This window comes from Crocodylus siamensis, chromosome 1, assembly GCF_052110815.1.
Source record: "Crocodylus siamensis isolate JL-2025a chromosome 1, ASM5211081v1, whole genome shotgun sequence".
NCBI classification, from domain to species: Eukaryota; Metazoa; Chordata; order Crocodylia; family Crocodylidae; genus Crocodylus; species Crocodylus siamensis.
In genome coordinates this window covers 378,064,714-378,091,150 of record NC_143395.1, presented here as the reverse complement: position 1 = coordinate 378,091,150, position 26,437 = coordinate 378,064,714, and the positions used below count along the sequence as shown (strand labels likewise).

The window sequence follows — 26,437 nt, the reverse complement described above, 5'->3', positions numbered from 1 at the left end:
CATTCTTCTGGTCTGGTGGTCTCTAGTAGACTGCTACGACAACATCACCCTTGTTGCTTTCACCCATAACACAGAGACTTTCAACAGGCCTATTTTCAGTTTCATACTGGAGCTCTGAACAATCATGGCTTTTAGATACTACTCCTCCTCCTCCTCCTCTTCTCCCCTGCCTGTGCTTCCTGAACAGTTTGTACCCATCCATGACAGTCCTCCAGTCACGCGAGCTCCCACCAAGTCTCTGTTGTTCCAATCACATCATAGTTCTGTGACTGTGTGAGGACTTCCCTTTCTTCCTGCTTGTTTTCCTTGCTCTGTGCATTCATGTACAGACACCTGAGGTAACTAGCTGGTTGCCCTACTTTCTCAGGAAGAATGAGAAGGCCTCCCCAGTTGCCCCCTCCTGCCTGCATTTCCTCTAGGTCACCCACTTCCCCAAGGGCTTTGGTCCACATCTCCCAGAGAACCTAGTTTGAAGTCCTCATTAGGTTAGCAAGCCTGTCTGTGAAGATACTCTTTTCTTTCTTTGTCAGGTGGATCCTGTCTCTTCATGGTAATCCTTCTTGGAACATTCTGTAGTCTAAGAAGCCAAAGCGACACCATCTGCATAGCTCTGCAGTGATTTGCAGGAAGTGTCCGCTCATGCCTAGGCCTTTACCCCTGACTGGAAGGATTGAAGAAAATGCATTAGACCTTGTCCCCTTCACCCTTGCACCCAGAGCCCTGTAGTCACTTGATCTGCTCAGTGTCATCCAGTGGTGCTCAAATGGATGAGCAGCATGGGGTAGTGGTCAGAGGGCCAGATGTGTCTTGGTAATCCTTCAGTGACATCTCTGATCTGGGCTCTGGGCAAACAGCAGACCTCCCAAAACACCAAGTCAGGCCCACAGATGGATGCCTCCACGCCCTGCAGAAGGGAGTCTCCAGCCACCACCGCCTGTCACTTCATCTTGGTGGTAGTGGTCTTGATCCTCTCAACCTTGGGGATTCCTGGCCTGGCCAATGGAATGTGCTCCTCCTCTGTTGCTAGTGCTCCATACCTGTTCTCCAGGCAAACTGCTGCAGGTGGAGATGAAGACTTCTGGTTATGTCACAAGCTTCCAGCTTCCACCTTCCTGGGAGTCCATGTTGTCTTCCTTCTCCAGGGCTGTCTCTGGCATTCCTTCCTCCACTGTCCTAGAAGTTTCCTCCACCAGAGAATCAATGAAGTCCTCATGGTAGAGGATGCTTTGGAGCCTCACCATCCTTCCTGTAGCTCTCTTGTCTGCTGCCTGAGGGACACCCCCAAGAGGCACTGCTCACATTATAGGTACTCCCCTACCCACCTGTCTTTGGAAGGAACCTGCCAGTTACAGTCTCCACAGAACCAAACTAGAACCTAGGTGGAAGCCTTGACAGTGACAGACACCTCACAGGTGCAAGCAGAAGAGGTGGCAGTGGCTCTGGCATTGCCATGTCTTCCAGCCATCTCTCTGGGTCACTTATATATATGCCTCCTCTTTCTCCCTGCCCCTCTCTCCAACTGGACTTTCCCTAGCTAACTTCCCTGTAAGTTGGCTTATTCACTGCTCCAGAGGCACTTCCTATATGGAGGTGCTGGCTTTCAGAGGGGCAGCTCAGGGCCGGGGCCTGTGATAATTCTTGTGGCTTACGGAGGGCCTTTGTAACATTTTATTAGAAAACAGCCAATATCAAACAGATTTAAAAAGGACCCCAACTGAGGCCTCACAAAGGGAATACAAATACAATTTCAAGAAATTACATAATACTCACATGATAAACAACATCTCATTCACTTTGCTTAAAACTCCAGTGTTATTCAGTGAACATCTTACCCTTGCTGCTTATATAACTACAGGTTCACGCATCGATACTTAATAGAAAGGTAGTGACAAAGCCCTTATCCACTCTTTCTGACAACAAAAGCTGTCCCTTAGTTTATCCTATACGGGGCTGAAACAACCCCCTGAAGTCCAGCCCTTGCCAGAGCGCTGTATCCCCTCCTTCCGTCCCATGCTTTTCTCTGCCTCTATAGAAGTGCAGCTCGTGCATTGCTAACTGCAAACACTCTGACGTTGAAAAGTACGAGCCCTTTAGTGCCAACAGGGAACACACTTTCCATATTGCTACTTTGGTGCATGTGATAAAGACCCTCACACCCCATGACCCATCCATCCCCTCTAACCCATAGAGAACACTTTCGATAGTGATCTCAGTTCCCTTCCTGTCTCCTTCAAATAGGTCGCTACCTTCTCCCACACCTTTTGTGCATACAAACAGTCCCACAAGGCATGTGCCACCAACTCGGGCTCAGCACAAATTTCTCTTGGACACTTGGGGGACCGTGAGAGTCTCCATCGATGCAGCACCTGTTGCACTGGCAGTGCCTTTCACATGGCCCTCCACGCCAGCTCCTCGTGCTCCCCTTTCCATTCCAGCCCTTCGATCCCTAACCCTGCCAAGCCTTCCCTCGTAACAAAGGATCCGAGGCGCGCATAAGGGAGTGACATTTGCCAAGCCCACCTCACCTGCCACCCACACCTGAACAGTTCCAGCCTTTGTAGGAGTCTTCCCCCCAGGAAAATGCAAAAGTTGGAAACCATTCCCAGTGCACCCCTCGCTTCCCTCACAACCATCTTTTAAAAAGTGCGCATAAACAAAGATCTCTATGTTGGGGAGATCCCATCTCCCCAGCCCTCCTTCCTTATATAACTCTGTCCTGGCCACCTTCTCTGTCTCCACCCCCTTCCCCCCACCTCCCCAAAAAAGAGGCATAATGCCCGCTGCACCCGCCGGGCCTGTAGCCACGATGGGGGGGTACACCATCGCCGTGTACAAGATCATTGGCAACAGGCACTGTTTGATCACTTGCACCTTACCCCTTGATGATAAACTCTGTGTGATCCATAACCCCACCATCTGGTTTACTCTCCCCTCTAACACTTCCCAAGCCCGTTTCCCCTTCCCCTGGGTATCCATTCACATGCCCAGTATTTTCAGTTCCTCTCTTTCTACCTTCAGTCCAAATTTCCCCAAATCCCCCCCCAATTCCCAACTGCCAGGACTACACTCTTGTCCACATTCACTCTTGCTCCAGATACCTCCCCAAACTCATTGGCATGCTTCACCACTCTTCCTAAGGACACCTCGTCCCGTACCATGCACGTCACGTCATCCATGTACAGGAGGACTTTTAATTCCCCGCCCCTCGGCACTCTAACCCCGCTGATCACCCTATCACTTCTGATTCGCTGTGCCAGAGGTTCAATGGCACAAAGAGCCCCGGCGACAGCGGACACCCTTGTCTCACCCCCGAGTCCACTGCAAAGGCTTCTCCCAGGAAGCCCCTCGCCAGCACCCTGCTCATTGCCCTCCCGTAGAGTGCCCACACCCACCCCACAAATTCCCCCAGCATCCCCATCCCTGCCAGAACCTGAAACAGAAACTCGTGCCCAATGCTGTCATATGCCTTTTGCAGGTCGAGACTCTCCACTATCGTGTTCCACTTCCGGTCAGTAATGTACGACAGCATATCCCGTAGTATCCAGTGTGCTTGTGTCGTCTGCCACCCCGCCACTACGCACATTTGTTCCCCACCCAGCACCTACGGTAACACCTCTCCCATCCTTGTCGTTAGGATCTTGGAGAATAATTTATAATCGGAATTCAGCAGGGTGATTGGCCTCCAGTTCTTGATGTGTTCCCGTCCCCCTTTCTTATAGATCAATACCATGACTCCCTGGGCAAAGCCCTCCCCTACCCAACCCCGATCCATAATTTCCTTAAACAGGGCCAAGAGATCCCCCTTCACTAAATCCCAAAACTTCCCATAAAATTCCACCGGGATCCCGTCACGTCCCGGGGTCGTCTTTAATGGCATAGTCCTCAAGACCCCCAGCATCTCGGTTTCTGTCAATTCCTTTATCAGCCTCTGCCTCCCTTCTTCCCCCACTTTTGCTTCCAAACTCTCCACCAGTCCCTCCAGTTGTTCTCGCTTCACCGCTTTCCTACGAAACAATTGCCTGTAAAACCTAGTCATCTCCCGCAATACTCCATCCACGTCCTCCACCCTCCCTCCATTGGCCATGTGGACCGCCCTCATCACCCGCTTCTTCCTTCTCACCCACAAGGTGAAAAACCTGCCCCATTCCTCTCCCTCATCCACCCACTCCGTCTTGACCAGGAACATCCGTTCTTGCATCCTGGTCTGGAACCAATTTTGCACTCCCCCTCTTGCCCTTTCCCATTCTCCCTTCACCCCTTCTTCAGCTCTTCCCACAATCTTTGAACTTCCCCTTGTAAGCGCGCTAGCTCCTTCTTCCTCTGCCATGCTCGCTTTCTCCCCACACCAGTGAACCACTCCTGCCCACGCTTCTTGATTTCTACCCACCAGTCCCACTGTGTTGGGGAAAAAGGGCTGTAAAGTTTGCCACTGGCGATACACCCTTTGAAAGGCAATGCATCCCTGTGGGTCATCCAGTAAAGACACATTAATTTCCAGACCCCTCTCCCCTGTTTAAGCCCTTGACTGATGCCCTCTTCCACCCACAGGACATGATGATCTGACAAGCTGACGTCTATCAGTCGCTTATTGTGGATTGTCAACCCCTCCGACATCAACACAAAATCAATCCTTGATTTGCCCCCGCCTACCCGGATCCACTCTAGTAAAAACTCCTGTCCCTTCCCAAATATCCTGGAGCCCCTCATCTTCAATCCACCCCCACAGCCACTTCCCTGTACTATCCATCCCAACTCCCTGCCTTATCCCAATCCACCCACCCTCTTCAAGTATGCAATTAAAATCCCCCATCACGATCTGCAGTCCTCCACCCCCCATACACATCCCCATTTTGCGGAAGAAGCGCACCCTCTCCGTTCTCTCGGCTGGGGCATTAGACGTTGTACAAAGTCACCTTGACGCCCTCCACCTCAACCACTGCCTTTTGCAGTCGCCCTTCTTCCAGGACCTGCTGGTCTTTAATTTTCAAACCCCCTTCCCTTTCCAGGAACCCTACTCCTGCCGCTTTATTCTCATTTGAACCCCCCTACCACGATGGTCCCACCTCCCAGTGCTTCTCCAGATATCTATAATTTCTCCTCCAGGGAATCCCGCACTCCTGCAAGCCAAACACCTGTGTGTCCAGGCCTTGTAAGGTGGTATACGTTGAATACCATCTCTGCCTCCCATATAAACTTCTTACATTTAAGGATGCTATGGTCAATGCTATCAAAGCTATTTTCCAGAGAGAAATATGCCTCGTAAATCATCTATGCCGCTACTGGGTTCTGAGGTGTCTTCCCCCACTTTCCGCATCCCTGTAGCCCTAGCCAGATGTTTAATCGCGGTTGGGCTCAGAAAGCCATAACTTTCTGCCCTTCCAGATTCCTCAACCTCTCGTCCCTCCACAGGCAGCTCCCTGCTCTTCCCCCTGTCTTTTTCCGGTGCAGTTCCTTCTGTCTCATGGACTGTTCCCCCTTCCTCCTCTATTCTCTTTTTCTTTGGTTTAACCCTCCGTTTCTTCTTTCTTTTTGCAGGGGAAGGCTCTTTCCCCTTATCCCCAAGCAGATCCAAGTCCATGCTTGCCGAGTCAGATTCATGTGCCCTTTCTCCCGCTGCCTCACTCTGCTCCTCCTCCATCTGTTCCTCTCCTCTTGACTCGAAGAGCTGGTTGGCCGCCTCGATCACATCGTCTTTCTGCTCCGCTTCTGGTGTTTCCTTCACTATGAAGGTGTCCATATCCAAGTTGCTGGACTGCGCATCCTCTGGATTTTCTTTATCCCTCTCCTCTGCTGCGTGAGACTCTTGTGCTTTGTTCGCGTAGGACAGGGGGCACCGGCGCTGCAGGTGCCCCTCATTTCTACAAATGGTGCATTTCATTTCCTGTTTGCAGGCTTTGGCTCGGTGCCCCATGCCGCCACACCTGTAGCAAACTGTCAGGCTACAGAAGGCAGTGAGGTGCCCCACCAAGCCATACCTGCTACACAGTTTTGGCTGGCCATGATAGGTCATGTACCTGCAGTGGGGCCCTATGGACACTACAGAGGGCAGGTGTCTCACCCTACTGGGGTGTCTTGGGTCTTCATCTAGGATGACTCTGGCTCTCCATGCCCCAGTCCAGATTTGCCACTGGTCCAGGACGCGCTGAATATCGAGGATCTTTTCGACTTGCCCCTCCAGCTACCTTCTCACATCTGCAAACTCTAGGTCATCTGAATACATTTTAAAGTATAAAACTCTCTCCCGTGCCTTCTGGCCAGCTTCAAAATGCAGATCCCACAAGTCCTCCTTGTCTGCCACTTCCGCGTACCGGGCCCAGAAGGCCGCGTATGCCTCTTGCCTCCAGAAGGTGATATTCCAGTGGCGGAAATTATCAAAAGCCACCACGCAACTTAAATCTTCAGGGTTCATATCTAAGTCCTTGAAAAGCACCCTGGTCATAAAGTCTGCTCTCAGCATGGTTGTTTTCCCCTTTACCCCTTCTGGGGTCAGAGTGGCTTTCACACGCAGCTTCACCGTTCTTCGCGGGTCTCCTTCTTCCCACAAACAGTAGGAAGGTTCTGGGGCCTTCCGTGCAGATTTACTGCTCTCTGCAGAGCTCCGCCTCTCTTCCTGCAGTGGGACCGCCCCCTCTCTAGAACCTTCTCACCCAGCAACATCATGACTCTTCTTCCTCTCTGAAGACACCACCTTGCCTCCTTGGCCCACTGTGGACCAATCCCCAACCACCTCCTCCTCCTCAGCAATGCCATCAGAAAGCTCACCAGAAACACTCTTCAAAGTTGAAGCTAACAGGATCTTAGATGAAGCACTTGCCGGTCCATACTCTTCAAGAATCAAAGCTCGCTTCCTCACTGCCTCCTCTAGTAACCTAGCCTCTTCATTCTGCTCCACTACCTCCATCACTCCAACAATTAAACAGGGACAACCACCTTCCAAATCATGGTATCTCCCCTGCCCTGGGCAGCCCACCTATGTGGTCACGGTGCTTCCCCTTACAGGGCCCCCGCAGGCCAGATGGAATTGCGCAGTGAGCTGGATCCAGTCCAAAGTCTGTATTTTGCCTGCCCCTGTCTTAAAGGCTCCTCTTCAAAGAGGGTGAGGGGCAAATTGACTTGCAAACTGCCCTGTTTACTGCCCCAGTTGCTTGAGGAGTCTCCTTTTAAACCCTCCTGGGTCTGGACTCGATCAGCCCCTTTAGGGCTTTTGTCAGGCACAGGCAGCAATTGCCCAGCTATCAGCACTCCCAGCTGCTCAGAGCACGTACTCAAACACACACTCAGCTGCCAAATACACAGGCAACCTTGCATCCCTTACGTTTCAGGAGCAGAGTGCCTGGCTCCACTTCCTCTTCCCCTTCCTCCTCTTTCTCCCAGTGAACTGCTTGCAAACTGCCCTGTTTGCTGTCTCTGTTCACTTACTTCTTAGACCATTTGTTTTTGTTCCAGCTTGAACTGAGACCCCCCGCCCCCACCTACACTTCCCCCTCCAAAGAAGTTGACATTGTCTGCAAGAGAAAATTCAAAAATTGTCTCATGCTAGAGATATGTTCAAATGGTTTGTTAATGTTAAATAATTTAAAATGTTTATAATACATTCTAAACTTGGCAAAATGAAAAGTTGTTTTGAAAGAAAAGATTGGAATGCTTTATTCTATAAATGACAAACTGGGATACTCCAACTTGTTAGAACTTCTCTCCTTTTTTTTCCACCCCCCAGAACTAAATTTTATCAAAATAGATGCAATTTTTCAAAACTCTGAATTTCAGTGGAAATGCATTTTCCAATGGAATATTTTTCCATCTATGGTTTTTCTTACAAGCTTTAATAAAAACCATCTGATATATTTATTATCAGTATTCTGGGAGCTTAACTATTTCTTAAAAGGAACACAGACAGTTAATGGATGAAGTTGAACATTACATCAACCTAGAGAAAGTGAGAAGTGCAAATGCAATAGCTGCAACTCTAAATACTGTGGGAGTGGGAAGTGGGAGGAGCAACTTGCTGATACAACATAATCCTATTTGTTGTGAATTTATCCATCAACTGGAGAGCAATTGAGGGATGTTTAATAAGATTCATTTGTTCTTTGTAAGCTTGCTTAAATCTTAATCTCTCTCCATCCCCAGCTGTAGACCTAAGTGTTAAACATGTCATATTTTTGAGGACTCGCACAGTGAAGTTAGGATGTGCAGCAGCATCTCTCATTTCCAATGGGCCTCAAGGTAGGAATCAAGAACTGTAGTTCATGCTGCAGTGTGGTGCAGCTCCCAGGGATAAGGTTTTCGCAAATGATTCCTTTTTTGGGTTTTATTTTGAATAGACTATATTACAGTTTTCCAGAAAAAAGTCAAAAGATGATTATTCCCTGGTTTAGCATCATAACAAATCCCCTTTTAGTTCCAGTGGGTGTTTCAGCTGGAGACAGTAAAGCAGCTTTTTCTTTAGATCCCATTACTCTAGATCTGTTGGTATTGGCTGCAGTTGTATTGTGCAGCATAACCATGAGGACCTCTGCAGAAATCCCAGTGCCAGGGGTCTGTCTGGGAGTAGAACTGAAGAGAAGTCTATGATCAGATTCTCTTTTATACCTTTTTCTCATAAGGAACGTCTAAGTCAGGGTGGCCAACCTGTGGCATGGACAGCCTTTCTGTATGGCAGGCAGCAGATTGATGAGGGAACAGGCAGCACAGTAGCAGATAGGGCAAGGAGTGAAAAGCAGAGCAGCAGATCAGGCAGGGGAAAGGGCACTCAGGGAAGGTGTAGGGGTTTGCAGCATGCCAAAAGGTTGCCCCCCCACTGGTTTAATTGATGTCTCCTATCCCTTTTGTAATTGCAGGCAATTACAGTAATCATTTATATGGAAAAGTAATATTGGAAAAGTCCTGAATTAAAATCAAGTATCCATGTATAGCTGGAAATGAGAAGGCAGAGGCATAATTACGTGAACAGCAAAGTAGTCACAGGCCTCTAGAAACTGCCTTGTGGGCTAGGAGTGGTTCAGAAACCCAATTAAAGATCATAGAATCAGAGGGTGCCTGTACACAAGCACAGAGGCTGCTCCGACACACTGTAATTATGAGTCTGCTGGGGTGTGGTAATTAATGCGCTCCAGCAGCCTCCTGTGTCTTGTGCAGTAGTGCCTCCATACTTCAAAATGGTGGTGGGGGTGGTGCAGGTTGAATGAGCTTTAGTTCAGACACCCACACCACCATTTTGAAGCATGGCAATGCTGATACATGAGTTGCTGCAGCACTTTAATTAGACTGGCTCTTGGAGCCAGTCTAATTAAAGCAACCTCCACTATCTCACCCCAGAGCACATGTAAAAGTGCCCGTAGAGCTGGAAGGGACCTCCAGCAGTCTAGTCCAACCCCCTGCCTGAGGCAGGCTCATCCGTATCCAAACCATCCCATACAAATCCATTGTCTAACCTGTTAATGAAACTACAGTCACTCCTGATGCAACTCAAGACATAATAACCTAACTTGCCACAGGTGAAGGAGAGGGACCATGTCCTGCTGTTGCAGAGGTTGTTAATATATGTTTAAGAGATCCCAGGAAGAGGGCCATCTCCCTTGCTAGAGGAAGACAAACCCCCGCAGTCCATACCAATCTGACCATGGGGTAAAATTCCTTCATGACCCTATGTGTGGTGCCTGGTCTAACCCTGAGCATAAGGGCAAAACCCTCTAGACAGAAAACTCTGGCTTTAAGTCCCAGCAGGAGCACTGGCACACAGTCCAAAATCCCCAGCCTTGGCTGTAGCCATGAATGCCGCATCCCTTGAGGCTGGGGGGTTATGGTGACCACCTGCAGATACTGCCAGCAGTGGTGGAAGTGGCAGTGGCAGCCAGTGGTAACTGGGGACCGCCCACATATGCTGAAGGTGTTGGTGGTTAGTAGCGACTGCCTGCAGGTGCCACTGGCAGTGTTGGCGGTGGTTTTCACAGGGGGTGCACTGCCAATCTTAGGGGGTGCACATGCACCCGCATGTACCCCCTACGCGTTGCCAGTGGCTGCAGCCAACATCCACTGCCTCTGAGGAAGGCTTTAAAGAAAAGAAAACCAAGCCCTGCCTCTCCCCACCCCAGAAGAAAAAAAAACAAAACCAGAAGAAAGTTTCCACATCTTCCTCATCCACAAGGAGGATGAGGTGGGTGAGACTTCCTTTAAACAGCTAGCAGAAGTTTCTACATCACAAGACCTGGTTCTCATGTAGGACTTCAGATTACTCTGACATCTGCTGGGAGGGCAATACAGCAGTGCATGGGCAATCCAGCAAGTTTTTGGAGAGCACTAGGGCCAACTCCCTGATGTTGGAGAAGCCAACTAGGAGCCATACTCTTTTTGACTTGCTGCTCAGAAACAGGGAAGACTTGGTAGGGAATGTAGTAGTGGATGGCAACTTGGGCAGCAGTGACCACAAAGTGATTGAGTTCAGGATCCTGAGGAAAGAAAAGAAGAAGAGCAGCAGATTAAGGACCCTGGACTTCACAGTGGAAATGAAAGCAGACTTCCACTTACTCAGGAAACTGATGGCCAGGATCCCCTGGGAGGCTAGTATGAGGGTGAAAGGAGTCCAAGAAAGCTGGTTGTAACAAAACAAAAACACCCTCAAACCCTGGTATGTATCAGTGGCCCCCCTGTGGCAACCAGCAAAGCCCATAAGCATGGGAAATACCCATCATAGAACATAGGCATATCTACACCTGGAGCATCCCTGACCAGTGGCTGTCTAACCTCTTCTTGAACACCTCCAGTGATAGAATCCACAACTTCCCTAGGCAGTTTATTCCTCTGTCTCATGGTTCTAATAATGAAGAAGTTTTTCTGGATATCAAATATAAACTGACTTTGCTGAAACTTCAAACCATCGGTCCATGACCTCCGCTGCAGCAAGAGAAGGTATTTTCCACCTTGATGGCACCCCTTCAAGTATTTGAAGACTGCTACCATATCCTCTCTCCCCTTTTCTGCAAGCTGATAGTGCCTACACTTCTTTCTACCTGTTTTTGAATGGTTTGTCTTTTGTCATGTGCCTCCTGGACCTCCTCTAAATTCTCCATGGCCTTTTTAAAATGTTTGCCTCACTGTCTGAATTCAGCCCCTGTATGTGTATTTTCCTAATAACCTTTTAAAATTGCTTTTAAGAAATATTTTTGCCCATTTTGTTTGGTTTTTTTCAGGTTCTCTTAACTTCTGGAGTTTGTTCAGTGCAGTTCCACTTGCAGCGAGTTTTATACCTGTAAGTTTGGCTAATGGTGTTTGCAAGCTTATGTAGAACTAGGTTTGGCACAGTTCTCGGAGTTTGATTAAACTGTCTCTGTAGGAGAAGAAATGTGGCTTGTTTGAGAACTATATATTTGCTCTTTTGGATTTATTATAGCCATCTGTATGTTGTAATTTATTTCCTTTGTAATTTATTAGTATTAAAATGATCAATAGTACATTATCATCCAGTGTGAATTATTAGCTAACAATCCAGCCTGCATTAATGTTGGTCCCAGTCTAGATTGAAATCCCAGACCAGCAGCATTGCTGTCACTGCCGATGATTCATTTCTTTATGCAGCAGACGAGAGTGGATACGTGTGTGTCTACAATGTAAAGGATTATGCCCTTGGGGATCCAGAGCAAGGACCACCAAAATGTATGTGTTGTGGATTGGGTTTTGACGTATGCAGAAAACCTTTGTGTGCCCACATAAATTGTTACATATACAGATTATTTAGTGCCTGGGTGTAGGAGCATACATGACCTTGGTAAAGGGATTAAAAACAAACCCCTTTTCATAAGTTCTGTTTATTAATAGTTCTTCCTCATGTTTAGATTATTCTTGTAATGAAGTGTGTTTTCTAGTCATAATTTCCCCCCATAGCTTTCTAAAGCAAAAAAAAAAGTAAGAACATAAAATTAATTTCAGCAGGCAAATACTGACATGCTGATTGCTGACACAGATGCATTCTAACTTGAACTCAATAGGAGGTAGGAGCAGAGCACAGCCCAAAGGATTTTATTTAGTAATACTTGCACCTGTGCGTTTTAGTGGAAGCTGTGTAGTAATAGAAAATGAACTGTTTGCAAAATGTTTTCAAAAAAACCCCTTAACCCCTTGTTGCACTTTAAAAAAAAATGCTGTAGACCAGGCAAGGATGTCCTTCAGTTTTCTTGCTACACAGATTTTGTGCTTGGCCTGTACATAATATTTCCTATCTGAATTGACACTCAGTGTTTTTGTGCTAATATATATCTGTGTATTATAAATGACGTGTAATACAGATTTATTTTTAAATGTTGCTGTAGATGTGAACCACTGGAGAGCACATGTAAAAATGGTTGTATCGTAAGTATTTTCCTATCCAATTTGAACAGTGTAAATTACATAGCAAAAAAAAATGCTTACAGCTGCAAACAAATGTTTTCTGTATAAATACAATTAGGTTAATTTCTTTATACTGTGCAATCCATAGGAGCCTCACTCATGGACCAAGATCCCTAATCCATTCTCCACATTTACAAGATGTTCCTGTATAGTGATTACTTTTCAAATAATAGGAAGTCCAATTTATGGCATTTGGGTGTTATTGGAAATCTGCTATGTCAGATATTTCCTTATCTGGACTTCTTTCAAGTTTAATGGCACTGAAGCAACATTTCATGTTTAAACTTTGTCATTGTCATACATAACCACTTGTCAGTTATTTGTGATACAATAGGTTTTTAATGACAAAAAACAGAAGTGGTGTGCAACTGTAGTACTTTTTTAAATATACACAATTGTTTAGGCATACTTATTCTGATTATGTCTTCTGTTAGATTAGAAGTTATTGAGGAAGAAAAAGTGCTGTTGTCCTGTTCTGTAGATTGTACAGTTCGTCTGTGGAGTCTGGATGGAGAGTACATTGGTAAGTGAAATTATATATAGTATTAGGATGGCTATGATGTTGCTTTTAATGACTATGGGAATTGAGTAGCAGTTGCATATAGGAGAAATAACAGGGTGCTACAGACACAGGAGGAAAGGAAAAAAAAACCCAGAGCTTTACTTTCAGCTCAGCACCCCTGCACAAATGCAGTACATGCCCTGAAGAGGAAATGCATAAGTTTGACCTGGCTTGCCCAGCATCTGTATAGCTTGCATGCTTCAGCTGATCTAAAGTGCCAAAAAGCCATGCTAATAGATAAGTGCCAAGAAGCACTGCTGAAGTGCATGAGCTATGCAGATGCTGGGTCAAAATGATGCAATTCCTCTTCCAGTAAATCATAGTTGGTTTGTTTTTGTTGTGTCCCCCATTAGCACTCTGAAGGACTGAGAACTTATTTACCAACGACTTGAATTCTTTGAGGTGTGCTGTCCATCTGCAATCCATTTGGGGTGCACATGTGCCTTAAACATTTGGGCTGGGAAAAGTTTTTACCCTAGCAGTACTGGTATGGTATGCAAGCACCCTGCCTTTTCTTGTTGGCTGTGCTGAGAACATAGAGTAGTGCACTTCCTGCTCTTCAGTTGCCTCTTAAAGGCAGAATGCCAGAAATCCCAGAGTGCACCTTAAGGGAAGGAGAAGTATGGGAGTTGGGGGGAATGTATTTATGGACAATGCACTGCAAAAAAAACCCTCCAGTTACTATAGTAACTTCTCTTTCTCTCTTCAGAGGATGTAAAATTACTTCTCCTTTCTTACCTTTGAGTGCTTGCACCTATACATATTCTGCTATAAGTCACTCCAAATTGCCTGCTCCACATAGAGATGGATTATCATTGATACACACAATCAATATAGTTTTGCCAAACACTGACATCCCTTAGGAGGCTTTGCTGACCACAGTGCTAGATGCAGGTGGGCATGAAGCTCCAGGTAGCTGCTTTGCATTTAAAAGAAAGGCTATCAAATTTACTTGGGCTCTGATGGAATGAGCTCTGATCAATTTACTTCAGTGACCAAATAGCACAGTTTGATGTAGTTAGTCTTTGGGGGAGAAATGATGGCATCTTCTGAGCTTTTTGCTGTGGAACAAATAGCAATGGAGATTTCTGGAATGGATTAGTCCTGTGCAGGTTAAAAAAATAAGGCTGTCCTCACATAAAAAATATGGAGATGTGCTTTAGCTTTTGAACAGAGAAGTTTTGGGAAGATGACTTGTAAGTGAATCTGAATTGGGTGAAATTCCATGACAACTTGGAGTCTGTCAACAGGGAAACCTTGTCCAGTTAAAGCATTATATAGAAAAGATCCATCATCAGTACCTCTATTTTCTGCATCCTTCCTGTTGTTGGACAGTGAACTCAGGTTGAGTCCTGCCCTGCAGCAGAACACCCAGAGCCTTCCTGTTAGAAAAAACTTGATCTCCAGATGGTCCCAGTCCAAGAAAATAATCATGAAGATATTTGTCTTTGATCATCCATTTGTGGTGCCTTCTAAGGTTGTCCTTTCAGGTATTTTGAAAATCCGAAAAGTGCAGAACTGATTGCTGTTTAGTACAGAAGGGAAGCTTTCATTCCTCTATCAGTTTGTCAAACACTGTAGTAGTTGTCACGCTGCTGTCCGATCGCAGTGCAAGGGACCGGAACAGTGGGGCTAGAAGGGCCGATTAGCTCTCTACGGGACAGTTAACGCGAGTCCAGCTCACGTCGCCCAAAGAGACTGGAGGTGAGGCGATAGTCACGGAGACGGAGATGAGTTGTAGGTAGAGGTTTATTTACTCACAGTGAGCGTTGAGGAGAGAAACAAGATGCAGAGAAGTAGATTGCTAATCACGTTGGGGCCGGCAATGAAGCGGTGTTCGGCAGTTGCTAATCGCGAATGGGAGGCGAAAGCTAGGTGATCAGGCTAGCATCCCTTGTGATAATCAAAGCGGGTGATGAACAACCTCACTTGGGTGTGGCTGTGCGCTCCCTTATATCACTCAGGTGACGCACTCAGCAGTGAGCTGGCTGTTTTCACCTATCACCTCTCAGGGTTCTGTGTCCCGGCCTTAGTTGGCGTTGCAGACTAGCTGACCTCACCTATGTTGGTGACGCTCTGATAACAAAAGTAATGGTATGGCAGCGTTTGTTTTACCCTTTTGTGATGGTTGTGGGGAAGAAGGGCAGGGCTCGCCATCTTGGTGCCTCGCGCATCAATGCCACCATTATGGTGTGCGTGTAACAGTAGTGATGGTGGTCATATTGTAGCACATAAATCCAGATTATGACCCACGAACACCTGGCTAGTGCTGTGGACTACCTTAAATTCCAAAATGTGCAGTCGCAGCTTCTTAGCCTTTGAAAGCCAAAGACCTTGTCCTTGAAGGTTTTTCATGTGCACCTTCCAACTCTTAATCACAACTCCTAATCTCAGGAAGAGAGAAACAGGATCCCAAGGAATGACCCAGCTAGCAGAGGAATGGCTAACTCCTTGTCCATACATCTTCCTGGAAGTAGAGGCATTATACAATGGCTGCATATCTGAGGTGTAGTCTGGCATGCAGCATCACATAAGTGTAGGAGACCACGTCTCTTAGATGGATAAGCAAATCCTGACAGATTGTCAGATTGTCCTTGACTTGTGTAACAATGTCCAATAAGGACTGGAATTACTCTTGAGGAAGGCAGGCTCTGGTCAGCATAAAGTATAGTGTGAGACCTATAAATTTCAGTTTCTGAAACTGGGATCAGGTTTGACATTGGGGTGTTTATTGTGATGTCAAGAGAACAAGGACACAATGATTTGGAAGTTCAGTCCTTCAATACCCAGATAGTGTTTTTTCTTTCTTAGGTGGACTGCCACCATTGTTAGGAGCTTGGTGAAGATTCCTAGGGTCGCTGTAAATCCGAACAGAAGGGCCTTGTTTTGGTAGCAGTCCTGGCTTACCACCAAATCAAAGCTTTCAAAGCATGATGGTGATGTGAAATATGAGAGACCTTGTCTAAGCAAAAATCTTATGACAAAGACCCCTGAAAAAGGGTACATTAGGGGCATTTGGAGTAGGCACCTCAAAGATATAGCCAGAGGCACCGATTCATGTGTGTAGAAACAAAGAAACAGAAATGGAAGGGAAAGTAGTACCTTTAGAGGCAGTAGGCTACATCAACCCTGTTCCGTCTGTTTGTCCAGAGGATGGTTCGCTGAGGGGACTCCTGATGAAAGATGCTTCCTCTTGTGGAAATGCTGGCACTTCCAGAAGAGGAAGGTTTGAAGGATAGAATATAAAGGATAGAGCACAAGGTGGATGCTGACCTATACTGGACCTAGGAACATGTATGGCTCCCTTGACCAAAACCAGAGACGCAGCCAACAGATCCAGGATTGCTTTGCTTTCCATGACCAGTGAAAACTGCTTAGGTAGCTTAGATAGTGAGGTTACTTGGTGCAATTGAAATAGAGGCAAGATAGAAGATGAAGGAACTGGTGAATGAAGGAGTGATGTTGTCAGGCCCCATCCCTGTGGTCCCCCCGCTCCTGCCCCCATGGCTCCCCACCCATCCCAGCTCCCGGGGCTTTCAAAAAAAGCCCACTCACTAGGTGCTGCCCCATAGTCCTGCCCCCTACTCACCAGTTCCGAATCCAGCTCCAGCTCCCTGCTGCAGCGGGTAGGGACTGCCCAAATCATCGAAGCTCCCTAAATATTTTCTGAAGATTTGGAGAGCTCCAAATCCATTTGGACCCTTTTATTGGTCCCAATTCGATTCAGATTTGGAAATTCGGCCACTGAATCAGGCGAAATCACCTCTGAATTGAATTGGCACCCAAAGCTTTGCACAGCCATAATGAGCACTGCTGTAGCTTGGCATAGACCCACCTTCCCCTTAAAGATGGCCAAAGCTGGCAACAAGTGATTCTAGATTTCCACCTCACTGTCTACCATTTAACATGACCACACTATCATTTTATCTTCTCTGACACATACTAGCATAAAGAGAGAAGTTCTGGTTGTGATCTCAGTAGGCACTGAATCAGGCCCTCATGGAATAAAAGCTTCTGACAGTTAGCAACCAGAAAAAGAGCTAATTTAGTGTGGGGATGAATTAGAATTTCAGCAAGGACTCTTTCTTGGCTAAATTTGTTTTAAAAAAAATTCTTCCCAGCAGCAAAGGTTTGTACGTACAACAAAGGAAAATTTTCAAAGAGAATCAAGCCTTAAAAGCTCAGCAGAAATGGCTTCTCCACCACCCCTCTCACCCTGGGAAGGTTTTAATGAAACAAAGGCATGTGCACACAGGCAGATCAGGATCTGGTGGGAAAAGTATTCATTTCTTAATGTAAGAGCTAAGTTCAGTCTTGCATTGTCTGGTGTTTGGATTGTCTGCTGGCTCAACAATCAGCTTCTCTCAGTCTCTCTTATTGGAGATGTTCTTCTTTTTCTACATAATTATTTATGAGAACAGAGATCAAGTACAGTAGGGCCTTGAACCTAGGTCTCTCAGGTTCTGGTAGTAACGTGACTACCAAGCTATTGGCTATCCCTTCTGAAGCCATCCAATCTTTGCCAACCAAAGCTTTATTGAAATGGAGATGCACCATCTTGATTTGTATCAAATGAGCATTTTCCCAAAGAAAAACATCTGTTAGAAAACTCTTGACCAGCTCTAGTTGCAACCTGTTAACTTCTGTACAGGTCTATAGCTGTGCATGTTGAAGCATAATACGCATGCCTCTCATTCTCATATATTTTTCCTCCCCTTTTAGGGACTTTTGGCCAAGAAGAACCTTGGGAAATTTTTACTCCTGCCTCCTGGAAACATCCCATGGTGCCCTTTGAAATTCTGATAGATCCTCAAAGCATGCCCCATCATCCAGTGTTGGGAGGAGAAATTTCTGTCTGGCAAATCATAAGCTCAGACCAAAATGATGCAGCTCAAGAGAACTCTTTATCTAAGGTTTGTGTATAGATAGCAACAGTTTCCTGTTAAGAATGTGGCTCTTCTTATTCTCTAGCAAAGCAAGATGCAGCTATTATGATGCACATGTTTTTGTGAGGCATTTGCCTTGATACAATATGTTGATGAAGAGACCTTAGATACAAATTCAGCAAGGAACACTGGTTAACTAACTGATAGGTATCAATCTAATTGTAAATAGGAACAGTCCATTGAGTAGATGGAGGTTGTACTAGTATCTCACAGGGAGCAGATCTTGGCTTGATTTTTAACATTAATCAACTCAGATCAGTGGTCTTTAACGTGTTCAGCACCAATTTTGATTTGGGTATTATAAAGAAGCTGGCAAAATTTACTGATGACACCCAACTATGGGGGGGAGTGTGGTCACACTTTAAGACACATTGGCAATACAGGCTGACCTGGTCAGGCTTGTGAGGTAGGCAGACCTCAACCTGATGTACATTTTTCTGTATTAAATGACAGTGCTCTATCTGGGGAGAAATAATCTGCAATACCCTTACAGGCTCAGCAGTGCCTCAGCTTGCTAGCACCACAACTGACGAAGACTAGGGTGTCATGACTGACAACAAAGTAAATATGAGCTACCACTGCAATGCTGTAGGTGGCAGAGCTAATCAAATGCTGGCATGCATCCAGAGATACCTCGAGCAAGGCAAAGGATGTCATCCTCCTGCTCCACTTGGCCTTGGTGGAGTACTGCATCCAGTTCTAGGTGCTGCACTTCAAGAAGGATGTGGAGAAGCTTGAGAGAGTCCAGAAGAGGGCCATACACAGTTAGAGGCCTGGAGCCCAAGTCATACAAGGAGCGGCTGAAGGGCTTGGGACTGTTCAGCCTGGAAAAAAAACAGGCTGGGGGGGGGCCCACAGACTTGTTAGCAGCCTGTAAGTATATTAGGGGCATACATTGGGGCTTGAGGGAGCATCTAATCACTAAGGCCACCCAGAAGAGGACAAGAAATAAAGGGCACAAACCGGTTGAAGATGTCTTCAGGATAAGACACAAGGAAACACTTTACAAGTAGAGGGCGGAGAGCTTGGAACAGGCTCCCCTCAGCGGTAGTACAATCATCTACCCTAGCAATCTTCAAAAAGCATCTTGCCTATCTTGCTGGTGTCATCTGATTGCAGCAGCCTTTCCTGCCCAAGTGCAAGGGCAGGGGCTGCACCTGATGATCTGTCAAGTCCCTTCCAGTCCCTAGTAATTATGAAACTACAGAAGAAATCCTACTCATTGTAGCCAAGCAGCTGGTGCTTAAGTGGCTAAAAACTTAAATATCTTAGGACTATTGGTGCTTCCATTTTCAGGGTCAGCCTGCTGCTGAGCAGAGGTAGATCAACTTGATTTTGTTATTTTAGGAATTAGGTTCCAAGATGGCTCTTAGCTTCTGGGGTGTAGTGTATTTGGCTTGAACCTAGGGTAAAGCTTGAACTTCAAGCTGTAACAAGATGCCATAACCACACCATTCCTTTTTTAATATACCAGTGGTTCTCAGGGCCCCCCTCTACCACTATTCTGAAAGTAACAGCATCCCTGGTTGAGAACCACTGTTGGGTGCTGCCTCCGCTCCCCTCAGTACTTTCCCACTGCGTGTTGCTCCTTCAAGAAAGAAGTGCCCTGTGCATCAGTTGTACAGTCATGTGGGGAAGGACTGTGGCATGGGCACACACTCCTGCATTAGGGCTGTGATAAGCCTAAAGCAGGCAGGCACCGACTCATTCTGTTCTTTTACTTTGGCCTTTCCTAGCAGCAGATGCTGTCCTGTGCTCTTGGCTCCAGGAGGTGGGTGGGTGGGGCTGGATCAGGAAAGGCTGCTGCAGGCTGACCAGTGTCCTAAGGCAGCAGAAGCATGCACAGGATAGTCTGAACTAGCTTCTGCCACTAGCAGTAGTGTCTGTATTACAGCACCCTAGGAGGTGGGGCTCACTGCTTCTAAGGATTACATGGTGCCCTAACTCAGTGGTTTCCAAACTTTTTTGATCGTGCATCCGTCAATAAAAATTTTGAGCACGCACCCCCCAATATATGTCACAATATGCTGAAAGTGAACAAACAAGTGAGGGCGCCACTGTCAACCCCACTGCGTTGTGGAACTCGCACTCCTCCCTCAGGATACCTTATACCATACGTGACACGTGACTGTCTGATATACGGACCAAGCAAAGGCACCAGTGGCAAGCCATATTTTAAAAATTAGTATTAATTTCTGCCATTTTTTTTTTAGATAAATAAAATATAAATAGAAGTTCTAATATTTTCTTCCTGCACCCTAATGGATTGTCTTGTGCACCCCCTGGGGTGCACACACACCACTTTGGAGACCACTGCCCTAGCTAACAACTGCAATACACTTTTCAATAGTTTCTATATATCCTCCATGTTTTACAGTAATTTTTCCTTTGGTGTAAAAGTACTTATTTCTCAATCCCACTATATACAAAAGCAAAAGAAGCTGAATCTCTAACTTTAGCAAGAGTGGTGTTTAGAAAGTGTGGTACAGAAGGCTTTGCTTTAAAAAAAAAAAAATGAATTGCAGTCATAGAATCATAGAAATTAAGGACTGGAAGAGACCTCAGAAGACTATAGAGTCCAGTCCCTCTGCTCTAGGCAGGGCTATGGCTGAGATCAAGTAATCCCAGCCAGGTGTCTGTCCAGTCTCCTCTTGATGACTTGCAGGGTTGGGGACTGCACGACCGCCCTGGGAAATCTATTCCAGATTGTGGTCACTCTTACCACAAAAGTTTTTCCTTGTATCCAACCTGAAACAGTTTATGGTTATTGCTCCTTGTCCTCCCTTGGGGCATCCCGGTGAACAGTTTCTCCCCCTAGTCTCCACCCCCCTCCGTCTTCTCTTCCTCAGGCTGAACAGTTCCAGATCCCTTATAGTCTTCCTGGTTGTCTAGTAAGACTTTTATTTGATTAGTATTATAATACAAGAAAGAAAGTTCAGCCTTTATCCACAGTTAAAATGTTAAGCAGCTTAAGAGTGCATTGTAGTTAAAGTCAGTCTACACACACTACACCCTGGTATTGATGATAATCTACAGCAGGGGTTGTCAACTGAGGGTATAAGTACCCCCAAGGGTACTAGATCAGGCCCTAGGACAGGGGCAGGAAATTATTTCAGGCAGAGGGCTGCTCCATGAGCTGTTAAAGGCCACATGGGTAGCCCTGTCCCTTCAGATACTCCAGCCCCTGGTCACAATCTTGGGACCGGAAGTCCCACCCCCTGACCTTTGCCACCAGAAATCCCTCCCCTTGCACAACTTACCATGTTGTCACTCCTCTAACATCCTGCTCCAGCTTTCCTTCCCCTGACCAGTACTGGTCACCAGACCCTTCCCACAAGCAAGAACCCAGCCCACCCCATCAGGCCCCAGGCATCAAAAGCTGGCCAACCCCCCTCATCACTGGTGCCAGCATGACCTGGCCTTGACCCATCCCATCCCCCCTCCCCTGCACAGCAGAAGGCAGCCCAGGCCCAGGTCCCCTCACCTCTGGTGCTGTAGGACCCCCTCCTGTCCCAAACCACAGGGGGCTCAGCCAGTTTTCCCTCCCTGGTGGGGCCCTTCCCATCCCCTCCCCTCCCCTATCAAGTAGTGGCTTTTCCAGATGCCACTGCATTTTCCCCCTACCCATGCCAGCTGGTCCCAAGAGGAGGCTCCTCTGCTGCTTCTGCTGGCCAGCACCAACCCAGTTGGGCTGGCCCCATCTCCAGCAACACAGGGGAAGCTAACTTCAGCCACATGCTGCTTCAGATGGGATGGACCCAGCCAGGTCTGCACCAGCCATGAAAAGCAGCATGCAGCTGTAGTCAGCTTCCCATGTTCTGCTGGGGATGGGAGCAGAAGTGTCAGTGGAGCAGTGTGTGGCTTGGGACTGGATGAGCCCAGCCGGAGCGGTAGGGGCTCAGCTGCACTTCCCCCCTGCCTGCACTGGTCAGTCCTGAGCAGCGCACAGCTCCACCACCACTTTTGCTGGCCAGTGAACACCCAGCTGGGCCTGTCCCATCCCATTCCAAGTAGCATGTAGCTGAAGCAGGCTTCCCATGTGCTGCTGGGGATGGGAGGAGCCAGGCCAGGTCACCACCAGCCAGCAGAAGTGGAGGCAGAGCTGTGTGCGCCACTCTCCCCCTGCCTGTACCAGTCAGTCCAAAGTGCAGCTGAGCCCCTGCTGCTCTGGCCAGGCTTGTCCAGTCACGATCAGGACATGGCTCCACCACTTATTTTGCTGGCTGGTGCCAACCTGGCCAGGCTCCTCCCACCCCCAGTAGCACATGGGAAACTCACTTCAGCCACATGCTGCTCCAGATGGACTGGGTTCACTGGCTAGCAGAAGTGGCAGTAGAGCTGTGTGCTGCTTGTGACTGACCAGTGCAGGAAGGGAGAAAGTGCTGCTGAACCCCTGCTGCTCTGGCTGGGCTCATCCAGTCCTGAGCCACACACTGGGACAGCAGCACACAGCAGTCAGGGGGAAAGTACAGCTGAGCCTTTGCTGCTCCTGCCGGGCTCGTCCTGTCCCGAGCAGCACAAAGCTCCGCCACCGCTTCTGCTGGCCAGTGCAGACCCAGCTGGGCTCCTCCTGTCCCCAGCAGAATGGAGGAGCAGACTTCAGCTGCATGCCACCTTTTCTGGCTGGTGCAGACCCGGCCAGGTCTGTCCCATCTGGAGCAGCATGTAGCTGAAACCAGCTTCCCATGTACTGCTGGGGATGGGGTGAGTGGCAGCAGAACTGTGCGCCATGTGGAACTGACCAGTGCAGGCAGGGAGAAAATACAACTGAGCCCCTGCTGCTCTAGCTAGGCTCATCCTGTCCTAAGCAGCACACTGCTCCATCGCCACCTCCTCCCTCATGCTGACTGGGCCAGAGCTGCAGTCCAGATGCTGCTTCCCCTCCCCAGTGCTAGCCTGACCCTACACAGCCCAAGCGGCACAGCATGGGGAAAGCCTGCCCAGCAAGCTCTTTCCTGGGCTTACCTGCAGGGCAGGGCCCTTTCCAGTCCCATGCTGCAAAGCAGAAGCTGGCCCAGACACTGTTTCCCCTCACTGGTGCCACAGGTTCTGGCCCAGCCTCCCTGCCCCTCTCAAGCTGAAAACATGGCCTGAGCCAGGGGTGGGGTGAGGCCAGTTGCGGCAAGCTGAGGTCAGGGTTGGTTGCCTCACACTCAGAACCCAAGGAAACAGCCCGAGGTGCTGTAGCCAGCAGCTGTTGCTGCCAGAGGCTTTGAGAGAGGCAGCCACTGTTATGTGGGTTTTGAAGGGGCTCCACAGGCTGGAGGGAAGTGCTTGGCAGGCCATATTTTGCCCACCCCTGCCCTAGGAGGTATGCCTGGGTAGCTGCCACATGCTAGCTTCCCCCACCCTACAGAGGCACATGGCCAGATGTGGTGGGGGGAGGGGGCGCAACAGCAGCAGAGTGGGCTGAGGGAAAGCTTGCACAAGCTGGCTGCCACCACTCTGCATCCAGCCACATACCATGCCCACCTCCTCCCCCCTGCTCAGTGTCTGGCTGCACAACACATGCACACTCAGTGTCTAGAGGTACACTCCTTCATGTTTGATCACCTGGTGCTACAATGATTGAAAAGGGTTGAAAACCCCTGATCTACAGCATGTTCCAAATAGTGAACAAATACTGAACAGCAGTGCCAAGTACATACTTTTCTTACTAATAACAGTTTTCACAAAATATTTGTTGCAAGGGTTCTAACCTGGGATTTTACAATAGAATTTCAAGAGATTTTTCCTAGTAAATGCAATAATTTCATAGATTTCATAGACATTAGGGCTGGAAGGGACCTCAGAAGACCATCGAGTCCAGCCCCTTGCCCAAAGGGCAGGAAGTCAGCTGGGGTCATAGGATCCCAGCAAGATAAGCATCCAATTTACTCTTGAAGGTGTTCAATGTAGGTGCTTGAACCACCTCCGCTGGCAGACTGTTTCAGACCTTGGGGGCTCGGACAGTAAAGAAATTCTTCCTTATGTCCAGCCTGAAACCGTCTTGCAGGAGTTTGTGACTGTTCGACCTCGTCATCCCTTGGGGCGCTCTGGTGAACAAACGTTTCGCCAGATCCTGGTGGTCACCCTTGATAAACTTATAGGTGGCCATCAGATCACCCCTGAGCCTGCGGTTTTCCAGGCTAAAGAGCCCCATGGCTCTCAGCCTGTCATCGTAAGATCTGTTTTCCTGACCTCTGATCATGCGCGTGGCTCTCCTCTGGACTCTCTCAAGCTTCTCCACATCCTTTTTGAATTGTGGAGCCCAAAACTGGACGCAGTACTCCAGCTGAGGCCTCAACCAAGGCCGAGTACAAGGGGAAAATGACATCCCGGGATTTGCTTGAGAAGCATCTATGGGTGCAAGCCAGCATTTTGGTCGCTTTACTAGCCGCAGCATCACATTGCAGGCTCATGTTCATCTTGTGGTCAATGATGACCCCCAAGTCTCTTTCTTCTGTAGTGCTATCCAATGTAGCACTGCCGAGCCTATAAGGGTGCTGCAGGTTTTTCCTCCCAAGGTGGAGAACCTTGCATTTTTCAGTGTTAAACACCATGAGGTTCTTGTCTGCCCATTTGCTGAGCCTGTCCAGGTCAGCCTGGATCACCCGCCTATCATCTGGCATGGATGCTTTGCCCCAAAGTTTAGTGTCATCGGCGAACTTGGCCAGTCCACTCCTGACTCCAATGTCCACATCATTAATGAAGATGTTGAACAGTATGGGTCCCAGGACAGAGCCTTGAGGGACCCCACTGGTCACAGGGCACCACAATGAGTGACTGCCATCAATTACAACCCTCTGGGTCCGACCACGGAGCCAGTTTCCCTGCAGGACCAGACCAGTGCAGAATAATTCTCCTTGGAGGCGAATCCCATCCTCCATCCTTTGTAGGCTTTCCTTTTTAGCCGCAGGAGGTCCGCTAGGTCCCTGGAGAGCCAGGAGGGCTGCTGTGCCTTCTTGCTGCCTTTCCTCCGTGTTGGAATAGATTTAGCTTGTGCATTGAAGATTGCTTCCTTGAGAAGCAACCACTCTTCTTGAACTCCCATCTCCCTGGGGTCATAGTCCCTGAGGGCCTGACCGACAAGCCTCTTGAGCTTGTCAAAGTCAGCTCTTCTGAAGTCAAGGACTTGTGTTGCTGCCTGACTTACCAGCTTTACAGCGGATGGTGAAGGTGATCAGCTCGTGGTTGCTGTCACCCAGCTTCCCATCAATCACTAGGTCGCCGATTAGGTCGTCCCCCGTAGCCAATACCAGGTCGAGCAGCGCTTTGCCTCTCGTTGGCCCATCGACTTCTTGAGTCAGGTAGAGGTAATAAATGAAATAAATTTGTGTTCAAGGCATGCAGTTCACATTTCAAATGCAAATTAGAGGAAGTGTATTTTTCTCCAGTATTTAAATAGGTAAATTCTGTAAAGCAACCCAAACAGTAATACGACTTCTCACAGCAGAGACCAAGTCTATCAGGAGACTAAATAAATCTTGCATTTGTCTTCTCCTTTATGTATTTTAGCATGAGGGGAGCTACAACCATAAACTCTCTCAAGTTACTATTTCTGATGCAGATATCAAAGAGGAAGTTGACAAATGGTCTTGCACAGAAGCTGTGGGCAAAAGGTAAAACTGAAAGCAAGCCTACACATTCATGTTTTTGCTGCGTTTTCTACATAGATACCTAGATTAGGCCCTAAATTATACATAGTAGAATTACTAATTCATGCTTTTATTCTTTCCTTCACCCAGTTTGAAGCATGAGCAATTCAAGAATTTAACCAGACCACTTAACCATGGGAGACTGAGTCCTTATCGTACTATCAACTATTATGAAATGGTCAGCACCACAACAATTTGTAAAAAGCCTGATGTATCTGTTCTTGGTACAGACTTATTTTACAAAGAATGGTTAGGAGAAAACTGAAGCAATAGCTTCCTGTAGGTGACCGAGTACAAAAAAATCGTATCACTTTAATGGTAGCAAAGCTTATTCCTAGTGATTTGGAGAACTAGTCTAAGAACTGTTATTTTTTTTTAAAAACTCTATAGAAATTTTAAACAACGCCTTTTACCTTTTCCAACCTTTATTGTTCTAGTATCTAATGTGTTGTACTGTAGGCTCTGCAATGACTTTCTCTCTCTAAATGGTGCTGACCATACACTTGGCATTCCAAATAATCACTCAAGTGAAATGTTAAACTGGAACAAAATCTTTTTAAATAGATATACTTTTATAATAAGGACTCCTTGATATTGTTAAAATGACTGAAGATTACACTAGCTTTTGTGCAGCTTCAACCAATCAGGTTTGGTACAAAAATAATGGGGTAACATTATCAAAATCTTTCCATCATTTCTGTAGTTCACAGGTGAGCTCTGTTGTGCAGTTTTAAGAGACAGTAAGAGCAATGGCCCTGGTTAGGGCACATTCCAGTAGTTCTTTCATACCAAGCATCTGAATAATTGCTGTGAAAAATTCTCTGTGATGCAGCTATTCTCAACTGTTTTACTAGTTATAATAAAAAAGGCAGCAGATACTAAAAACAGTCAAAACCAACATTTCAGAA

At 47.3% G+C, this 26,437-nt stretch overlaps 1 protein-coding gene across 1 annotated transcript in view; it reads left to right on the top strand.

Moving 5' to 3' along the window:
* Window positions 1-26,409, top strand: part of LOC149875110 (cilia- and flagella-associated protein 337-like) — a 90,534-nt gene extending 64,125 nt beyond the window's left edge. The window contains exons 23-30 of the mRNA XM_090028001.1: window positions 8,131-8,226; window positions 11,190-11,248; window positions 11,511-11,652; window positions 12,306-12,345; window positions 12,819-12,907; window positions 17,669-17,859; window positions 25,390-25,493; window positions 25,620-26,409. Of these exons, the coding sequence (XP_089884127.1) occupies window positions 8,131-8,226; window positions 11,190-11,248; window positions 11,511-11,652; window positions 12,306-12,345; window positions 12,819-12,907; window positions 17,669-17,859; window positions 25,390-25,493; window positions 25,620-25,794 (896 nt within the window). The 3' untranslated portion in view covers window positions 25,795-26,409. The remainder of the gene's footprint in view (window positions 1-8,130; window positions 8,227-11,189; window positions 11,249-11,510; window positions 11,653-12,305; window positions 12,346-12,818; window positions 12,908-17,668; window positions 17,860-25,389; window positions 25,494-25,619) is intronic.
* The last annotated feature ends 28 nt before the right edge of the window (window positions 26,410-26,437 follow it).